General features: G+C 47.2%; 1 protein-coding gene across 1 annotated transcript; it reads right to left on the minus strand.

Moving 5' to 3' along the window:
• Window positions 1-4,633: 4,633 nt before the first annotated feature.
• On the minus strand, window positions 4,634-6,179 carry LOC126530477 (protein roadkill-like). The gene has a single exon (XM_050177748.3). It carries the CDS (start codon window positions 6,093-6,095, stop codon window positions 4,983-4,985), a length of 1,113 nt encoding a protein of 370 aa, XP_050033705.2. The 5' UTR covers window positions 6,096-6,179; the 3' UTR covers window positions 4,634-4,982.
• Window positions 6,180-10,579: the final 4,400 nt, after the last annotated feature.

The following is a 10,579-nucleotide window of genomic DNA, read 5'->3' on the forward strand; positions in this document are numbered from 1 at the left end:
TTCTTATTCTTCTGGTTATCCGGGTCCATGGTCGCTACCTGCCCTAAGTAGATGTATTCCCTTACCACTTCCAGTGCCTCGCTACCTATCGTAAACTGCTGTTCTCTTCCGAGACTGTTAAACATTACGTTAGTTTTCTGTAGATTAATTTTCAGACCCACCCTTCTGCTTTGCCTCTCCAGGTCAGTGAGCATGCATTGCAATTGGTCTCCTGAGTTACTAAGCAAGGCAATATCATCAGCGAATTGCAAGTTGCTAAGGTATTCTCCATCAACTTTTATCCCCAATTCTTCCCACTCCAGGTCTCTGAATACCTCCTGTAAACATGCTGTGAATAGCATTGGAGAGATCGTATCTCCCTGCCTGACGCCTTTCTTTATTGGGATTTTGTTGCTTTCTTTGTGGAGGATTACGGTGGCTGTGGAACCGCTATAGATATCTTCCAGTATCTTCTTTACATATGGCTCATCTACACCCTGATTCCGTAGTGCCTTCATGACTGCTGAGGTTTCGACTGAATGAAATGCTTTTTCGTAATCAATGAAGGCTATATATAAGGGTTGGTTATATTCCGCACATTTCTCTATCACCTGATTGATAGTGTGAATATGGTCCATTGTTGAATAGCCTTTACGGAATCCTGCCTGGTCCTTTGGTTGACAGAAGTCTAAGGTATTCCTGATTCTATTTGCGATTACCTTAGTAAATACTTTGTTGGCAACGGACAGTAAGCTGATCGGTCTATAATTTTTCATGTCTTTGGCGTCCCCTTTCTTATGGATTAGGATTATGTTAGCGTTCTTCCAAGATTCCGGTACGTTCGAGGTCATGAGGCATTGTGTATAGAGGGCGGCCAATCTTTCTAGGGCAGTGTTCCCACCATCCTTCAACAAATCTGCTGTTACCTGATCCTCCCCAGCTGCCTTCCCCCTTTGCATAGCTCCCAAGGCGTTCTTTACCTCTTCCGGTGTTACTTGTGGGATTTCAAGTTCCTCTAGCCTACTCTCTTTCACCTTATCGTCGTGGGTGTTACTGGTACTGCATAAATCTCTTTAAAACTCTTGAGCCACTTCAACTATCTCATCCATATTAGTAACGATATTGCCGGCATTGTCTCTTAACGCACACATCTGATTCTTGCCTATTCCTAGTTTCTTCTTCACTGCTTTTAGGCTTCCACCGTTCCTGAGAGCCTGTTCAATTCTATCCATATTATAGTTCCTTATGTCCACTGTCTTACGCTTGTTGATTAACTTAGAAAGTTCTGCCCGTTCTCTTCTAGCTGTAGGGTTAGAGGCTTTCATACATTGGCGTTTCTTGACCAGATCTTTCGTCTCCTGCGAGAGCTTACTGGTTTCCTGTTTTAACGGGGTTACCACCGACTTCTATTGCGCACTCCTTGGTGATGCCCATAAGATTGTCGTTCATTGCTTCAACACTATTGTCCTCTTCCTGGGTTAAAGCCGAATACCTGTTCTGTAGCTTGATTCGGAATTCCTCTAGTTTCCCTCTTACCGCTAACTCATTGATTGGCTTCTTATGTACCAGTTTCTTCCGTTCCCTCCTCAAGTCAAGGCTAATTCGAGTTCTTACCATCCTATGGTCACTGCAGCGCACCTTCCCGAGCACGTCTACATCTTGTATGATGCCAGGGTTCGCGCAGATTATGAAGTCGCTTTCATTTCTAGCCTCACCATTTGGGCTCCTCCACGTCCACTTTCGGCTAACCCGCTTGCGGAAAAAGGTATTCATTATCCGCATATTATTCTGTTCTGCAAACTCTACTAATAACTCTCCTCTGCTATTACTAGAGCCTATGCCATATTCCCCCACTGACTTGTCTCCGGCCTGCTTCTTGCCTATCCTGGCATTGAAATCGCCCATCAGTATACTGTATTTTGTTTTGACTTTACCCATCGCCGATTCCACGTCTTCATGGAAGCTTTCGACTTCCTGGTCATCATGACTAGATGTAGGGGCGTAGACCTGTACAACCTTCATTTTGCACCTTTTATTAAGTTTCGCAACAAGACATGCCACCCTCTCGTTAATGCTATAGAATTCCTGCATGTTACCAGCTATGTTCTTATTAATCAGGAATCCGACTCCTAGTTCTCGTCTCTCTGCTAAGCCCCGGTAGCACAGGACGTGCCAGCTTTTTAGCACTGTATATGCTTCTTTTGGCCTCCTAACTTCACTGAGCCCTATTATATCACATTTACTGCCCTCTAATTCCTCCAATAGTACTGCTAGACTCGCCTCACTAGATAACGTTCTAGCGTTAAACATTGCCAGGTTCATATTCCAATGGCGGCCTGTCCGTTACATGCTCATACGTGCACGCTCATAATTACCGATATACACCGCAGTATAACTTTCTACGGCACGTTTCTAAGACAACACCGCATTCACTAGAGGCGCTTTTGTACCGCTTTAAAAAGGAATTGCCGTTAAGTGCTTTCGGGATACGCTTCCTACCATGTGCGGAACCAGAGGGAGTGCCTGTCGATCTGTTAATGCTTCTGTGCATGCACAGTGTGTGGCGAACGCGTATGGATATTAGACATGAGCGCATTGTTCAGGCCCCAGCACATGAATACTTCATTGAAAGTGTGTTATATATACGCGAATTTTTCTGTGCACAGAGTGATCCTCCTGATTGGCCAAGTGCTTTGGACAAAGTGACTAGCCTACATCGTTCTTATCACACCACACTGATCCGGCATTGACTAGTTATTTTTTATGACCATGTAATACTCACATTGTATTTTCTTTTGCCAAGCCGGTAATAAAAAAAGAAAAAAAAAACTCGTGGCTGAGCGGTAGCGTCTCCGCCTCACACTCCGGAGACCCTGGTTCGATTCCCACGCAGCCCATGTTGCGAATTGTTTTTATTTATGAATTGCCTGCCGGGATTTTTCGCTCACGGCCAACACCGACACCGACGACACCGGTTTTCTGCGACACGAGCTCCTTAACGCTGCGGCGTTAATAAAAAGAAGCTCACTATATTCCCACTCTTTACTTGGCCACTTGCCAAGTTCTTCCTCGTCTCTAGTGACTATATTTGTTGTTTGTTAAGCGTTCAAATTTGGACTGGTCATTTTGCACTCCTTGCTCTCTTTCCCACCTACATGTCCCATTTTCAATATGATACGTTTGTGGTCACTCCTATATGCTGCTATACCCTTCCTCATCAATGATAATTTCTCTCAATTTATCATGAATTCCTTCTGTCATCAGACAGTATAATCAATGGTGGATTGCCGGTTTCCCACTTCCCGCGTGATCTGGCCTTCACACTTAGTCCCTGTATTTACGATAACGAAGTTATGCTGCTCACAAAGGTCTAGCATTGACTTTCCGTTGTTGTCGTTATAGCCATCTAAATCCTGTATGTGGGCATTCATGTCAGCTAATAGGATAATTTCAGCATCATTCCTGAAACCCCTAATATAAACACTTATGCATTCCAGTAACTCTTTATTGTTCTATGTGCAATTATTTCCGGTCCACAAATACGTACCGCCCAGTTAAATTGTTTCCTACACATTGTACCTGATAACCAAAGGTGCTCTTGACATTTTCAGTTTACTCTTTTCCATTTGGCTAACTGATGGATGAGCATTCCGACTCCCCCTCCCTTTCTTTCCTACTTAGTTTTGTTGCACCCTTCCCAAACATAATTCTCAATCACTGGCGGGTCTTCCGAGTCTCTAAGGTGCGTTTCTGTAACCGCGTACACCCCTATTGGTTCTCTATTTAACTTCTCCTCAATCTCTGCCCATTTTTCCTTTATTCTGCCGCCCTGCATGTTTATATAGCCTACGGCATGTAGCCTAAAATTGCGCTTATTAATGCGAATCTAACGGGAGATATTGGAACTACCGCGGGCATCCTTTAAGTGCTTCCACTATGCTCGTTTTTTAGCAGCGGCGCGGATGCAGTGGCCGCCGTCAACTTAGCGCATGCGTAGGCCGTCTCCCCTTCTGTCCTCCTCCACTTTCCGTCTCATGGTTCTCCTGCACACTCCTCCTTGGCTTTCCTTCTCGTCTCTTCACTATGGTATTTGTTTCATCTACCGCTGCGCTGCGTCTTCGCTTTCATCGCGTCGTTCGCTCGCTCAGTTACGCTGAAGCCGCCGACGCAGGAATGGGCGATTAGGAAAAGCGCTCTAAATATTCAGGAACCATCGATGATGATTGACAATGTAAACCAATAGCTTAAGCGAGCCGTAGAAATCAAATGTCACGCGATATACCAATAAATATACGGAGACTGCATGTGATATTTGTGCGTTAATGTGATGACTGTGTATATCACAATTATGAGCAAGCACCTTCAGTAGCTTGCGAGGCGGTAAGCGAGGCTAACGTCTCAAGGAAATTATTGAAGTTTGTAGCTCTCTCAGAAGTAACTTCTGAAGCCGACAATAGCGCTTGATGCTGGTGACACAAATTTTCTTCCACACATTCTGGTAGACGGAATAACAGCATGAAGACGACGGCTGCACGACGACAACGGAACGTCGACAGCGTGGCGACGATAGCCTGACAACGGCTACGCATTTAGACAGAAATCTACGCTTTAAGATTGTGGAAATGGCGATGTTCGAAGGAGTAAAAGCAAAAGGTCTTCACATGTTGACCGCAGCCAAGCCCTTTTATTTTCCGATGTTAGCCCTGAATCATAAGAAATGTCAGTAGCCTACTGTGGCGACAAAAAAAAATGAGAAAAATGAATTTCTAAGCGCGAAAGTTCATTTTCCAATCTTGTGCTTCACTCATCATTCCACAGATTCTGCACTGTCTGTGTATAACAGCCAATTTGCTAAACCACAAATATACTGTCCTCTATTTCAACCTGAAGATGTGTTTAATAGCTGTTTTATGACCCACCACGCGCTGCCGCACATAGTTCTGGCGCTGCGTTGTACAGGGCGAATTTTAAGGCCGAATTGAGAGGAGCTCGCTGTGGCCCGTTCAAGAGTTCCTAGTACGCTTCGCCGGCGGCTCAATGCATCCGTTGGTCAGCGTCAAGTGCTGTTCGAGCTCATCGACGTGACGCTTGGAATCGCATCCGGGAGTCTCCCCTACAGCGTCGGCGTTCGAGCCGATCAAGTCGAGGGTGGCGTTGCGCAGCGTGACGGCGTTGTGCTTTTCGGCTAGAATCAACATGTCCGCAGCCGACTCCTCGGATAGGCAGGAGATGAGAGCCAGCTCGCACGACGCCTTGAGTAGGTCCATGTTGTACCTGTTGGCAGCTTTCAGGAGGGACTTGGGTTTCACTATGGGCTCCGGCACGCGCCCTGTGTAGGCAAATCTAAGGATGGCAGCGAAAACGTCCGGTTCGACATCCTCGATGACTACCCCGTCGACTGCTTGTTCCTCCACCGGGTACTCGAGCATTTGCCGGAAGGCCGCTGAGCGTGCCGCCAGGATGCTCCTGTGAGCCTGGAACGCCTCGTCGCCCACCTTAAACGTCACGTCCGCGTAATTTTGACTGTCCAGCAGCCATTCCAAGTCTTCGGAGAGGCGGCACTGGGGAAGCGGGCTGGAAGCGACCTCGCTGCTCCATCCAGGCGCGTTCGTGGACCTCTCCAGGGCGGTGAGTTGGCACTTGAGCGTAAGCGTGTCGTCGGGCAGAAGGTTCCTGCCATTCTGTTTCAAACACATCCTGCCGATGAATTTTACGTATCCCCAGCTGTCGCCGCGGCGCGAAAAGATTCGCGTGCTGGTCTGGCGGCTGTTCGTCTCGTCCTCTCTGACGTCGACGACGGAGAACCTCGCCTTGGCAGAGACCCGCCTGGTGTTGTAGGACACCAGGAAGAGGGACACGTAATCTGCGTACTTTTCGCTGGCGCCTCTTGGGTACAGCTTGAGGCGCCACGTGACGGGCTTGTGCTCACCGGCGGAAAACGTCGAGCTGAGCAGTGCTTGCCCAGTGGCCTGTCGGCAGAGGCTGAAATTTGTGATTGTCCACACGAAGGATAACTTGACCATCTTTTGATCCGTGAAGCAGGACCTCTGTGTGACGCAGTCGGCGAGCACGCTCCCTCGAGGCCCCGACGCCGCCGATACGTCTCCAGAATCCATGGAAGGTGCCGCTCTGCCTCAAGTCGTGCCGAGCGCGGCTAGCGAGGTGGCGACGCTCGACACGCGCCTTAACGCGGTGCTCGTCGTGACGGGAACAGCGGAGATGATGATGATCGTAGGCGTTGGAACATACCCACAACGGCAAGCTCGCGGTACAAGAATAGAAGCGGGGCAGGGATATTAATTTATTTATTTAAATACACCTTTAAGGCGGGTGGGGGGGGGGGGGGTGGCCTAGAGGAATTGCGTAATGGGGAGAACCGGTAGTGGTGGAAGTAGTGACTTTGGCGTTGTGCTGCTAAGCCCGAAGGCGGAAGTCGGATGTCGCCGCGGCGACCGCATTTCGATGGAAGCGAACTGCAAAAATGCCCGCGTACCATGCATTTGGTCCACGTTAAAAAAACCCGCGAGGTCAAAATTAATCCCAAGTGCCACACTACGGCGTGCCTCATCATCACGTGGTGATTCTTGCAGGTAAAACCAGCGTTTTTGGGGGTACAGATGGGGGTGGCGGGAGCGTACAGGAAATGACAAAGCGTTATTGTACAAAAAGAAAAAAAGGAAAAGAGAGCCTGTGGTAGCAGTTAAATACTTAAATAGCAGCAATAAAAGGCTAGAGAAACACAACGAACGTAAGTGGTTACACGAAACTGTCACAATGCGCACAAGATGCAGTCGCTTGAAAAAATAATGAATTGATAAATAAATAAACTACACACCTAGGCGCCACGCACACATTTAACAAGCAATGAAACTCAACAGCGTCGTGAAAAAGACAAGAAAACGTTCATCGTTAGGCGTGTCGGAATCGTTAGCCCACCCTTCCATAGCTCTCCTCTTATTCTCTAAATCCGCAATGCAAACCTAATTCCGAAGCTACGACCACCACACACGCTACTTTCGTGCAGCGAAAGCAGGGCGGCGAGGCACGGAGGCCGCGAACATAGAAACCGATTACAGCGAACACCGACACCCTGCCGTCTCCGGCGTGGTCCAGTGGTTGGGATATCTTGCTTTCACCCAGAAGACCCGGTTTCGATTCCGACGTCGGAAGTTATGGTCTCATGGTGTAATGGTTAGCACTCTGAATCCAGCGATTCGAGTTCAAATCTCGGTGAGACCTTTATTTTCTGTCCATCGCTTTTAATGCAGTGCTGAGTGCTCAGATCGTCTTTTTTTTTTGTTCGCGTACGTGTGTAGCCAAGTATTTATTGGCTTCCTATCCTACTCACGCACTGATGTTTACTTTTTATCGCAAGGAATTTCAACGATGAATACGATTTACAGAAACATTAACCGCCCGACTTTCTTTAACATCTTGATTTTTATTCAAGTAGTTATCAGTGAAAATGAAAACACTTAACATAAAATAAAAATTTCATTGGTGCGACACTAGGCACCATTTCGCCAAACACCGGGTCCATTGTTTTTATTCATTGCCTGCCTGTTTGCTCCGAATTACAGACACGAGGATTGGCCAAGAAATAGGCAGTAGAAGCAAACAAAGCTATAAAGGCTCCAGAAAGAAAAGTGAGAGAAAAATATTTATGAAAGCGTAAGAAATCAAAAGGAAGCTGGCATATAGCAGTGGCTCACCTTTGACAAGCAAGGAAGAATAGCAGGTCTTCAAATGAAGACTACAATAATAATCAATTTGAAGATTTGGTAAATGCCCGGACAATTTTATTAAGTTAACACCGTAGCCCTGCTTTGCCAGGGAGGAGGTCAGAAATGGCAATCAAAAAGCAAAAGTCCCTGCGTGCGAAGCCTAACTCAAATGGCTCAAAAGAAAGCATAAACCGTGAACACAGGATGTTGTTGTTGTTGTCCTGAGTGGCCGTGGCACATACTCACAGTGGGGCATTGGCCATGAATCTGGTGGTACTAGGCTGTCAGAGCGGAACCTTTACGTATTCTTGTCCTTCGGTTGAAATGCGGCAGCTGGCTAGAGAAATAAATTTAGTGTAGACTCCGGGTCATTTCAGATAAAACATATATGCGACAGGGTCAGATAATACACGGATAGGCACCTCTACCTATTATTTTCCTTCACTTCCCCATCCTCGTTAAAATTTTAACAAATGCATATTTTGCCTACATTTTCCACGGACCACTGCCAAAGTATATAACTTAACTGAAAGGTTGACGAGATGTCTTGAAAAGGTTCATCGCACGCGTTGCTATTTTTTAAAAGTATTCTCCCTCAGAGGTGAGGGAAAATACATGACGGGTAGGCAGTCATATAGATAGAATTTATTGAGAGGAAAGACAGAGAGAGCGACATGAGCTAGTGCGCTCTAGTCTGCTACTACACACACGGTCATCATCATCACCACCACGATCATCATTATCATCATCATCACCATCATATTTTATGTCCACTGCAGAACGGAGGTCTCTCCCTGAAGCCTCCAGTTGCCCGCTGTCTTGCGCCTGCAAATTTCCTAATTTCATCACCCCGCCTAGTTTTCTACCGTCCTCGACTGCGCTTCCCTTCCCTTAGCACCCATTCTGTAACTCTACTGTAGAGTGCACTAGAAAATGGTCGAGTGGGCCGAACGGCGCTCTCCCGCTGAGGCGCCGCGTGTGAAAATTTGTGCGAGGGCACTGCGAGCGAATTGGATTGGGGCGGAGTCGCGCTTCGCGGAATATTCAACATAGTTTCGCTGCAGGCATTGAGGCCGATTGCGCGCGTACGCTCTTATAATGGTGCTTTATTTAAACTGCAAATTTATATTGACACCTTGTTGCTAAGCGCACATATTTGAGGCATGTGTTATACAACACGGTCTTCAATTTTGCTGTCGGAGTCAAGTGCGCCGTCTGCGTCTGCGCGGACGGTGGCGGACGCCCAGTTTTTCTCGCAGAAAGTTTGTGAAGTAAACTTTTTTCATGCTTTTAATTGTATTTACATGCATTTTCCCTCACTTCTGAGGGAAAATGCATTTAAAGAATAGCTACGCGTGTGATGAACCTTTTCAAGACATCTCACTTTGGTGAGCCCGCGACTCTTGTCGGCCATTACCAATTGTAGTTTTAGGCTGGTGAACTGCTCTTTTTAACACTGTTTTTTAAAATAACGCGTCATTTTTGCCACAGAAGCCACCTATCTGCAAAATGAAGCTACGTATAAGTAAATTTTATTGATATAGTGTCATTTTAAGCGCGCTTCATGTCGGTGTAATATTCATCAGGGGCAATTATAAAAGAAAACAATATTATAAGGAAATAAACCAGGTTCATCAACTGCATGTCGCGAAGAGCTGCAGATGACCAAAGCACTTCAAGGCATATCTAAGGGTGCGTCGACATGTGCAGAGTGTCCCAGCTAACTTGAGCGAGTGCATTATGCGAATGGCACGCAGCCAGTTGGAAAAGCACCAAGGTAATGTTGTTTGCCGTCGCTTGGAGGTGCTCAAATTATTTTTGTCATTCCGCCCAATTAGATAATTAGTCTTAATGAAATAATGACCTTCTCAAATGTTATAATTAAATGAAAAGTGTCAATGAGAAAATTGTAGAGCGACACGTAAAACTCCCGATACAGCTTTCTGTTGCTCAATACTTGCTAGATAACAGTGTTTTTCCGAGCGTGAAAGAAACCCGCAAATGCACGCGAAATGGCCACGCGACTGGCCGCTGGAGGCACTCTGCGTGCCTCGCTTGCCAACGCTGCAAGAATATCAATCGTCCCTGAGCTGCTCCACTGCAACCATTGCCTCGCACAGGACGCGAATTTTACCGCGTCGGAGTCATAGGCCCCTTCCGAGCACTTCAGACGGCAACAGCTGGGTGATAGTGGCGATCGACCATCTTACGCGCTACGCGGAAGCTTCGCCACTGCCCAACGCATCTGCCCATGATGTTGACTGGTTCCTTCTGCATAGCTTCCCCAAGGAGCCCCCAGAGAATTGCTGATCGACGGAGGCCGTGTCTTCCTCTCTGGCGTTATAAAAGCTCTACTGGAGGAATGCCACGTGATTCACCGTATCACTAGTGCATGGCACCCGCAAAATAAAGGGATGACTGAGCGACACGTTAGCCATGTACGTCGCATCTGACCAAACCAATTGGGACTGCGTTCTACCCTGCGTGACGTACGCATATAATACCGCCACACAGACCACTACGGGATTTTCACCCTTCTTTTTTATTTACGGACGCAAGCCTTCCTGCACAATGAATGCAATTTTTCCATATCGCCCTGGCACAACGTAGGCTGCTACCTTGTCCGAAGCTGCTGCGCACGCGGAAGAGTGCCGAAAGCTCGCCCGCATATATACTTCGAAAGAACAGCAGCGACAGAAGCACCTTTCTAGAGCTCAATAAACGTTTTTCCTCCTCTTCCTCCTCCTTTCGTATATTCCCGCCTCTCCTGCTCGATATGTCCTGACTCACTAGTCTGGGTTTGGGTTGCCGCCGCCAGCCCTGGACTTTCACCCAAACTCGGTTCCAAGTACCGGGGTCCCTACCGTGTGGCCAGT

The sequence above is a fragment of the Dermacentor andersoni genome, chromosome 4 (assembly GCF_023375885.2).
Source record: "Dermacentor andersoni chromosome 4, qqDerAnde1_hic_scaffold, whole genome shotgun sequence".
NCBI lineage: Eukaryota > Metazoa > Arthropoda > Arachnida > Ixodida > Ixodidae > Dermacentor > Dermacentor andersoni.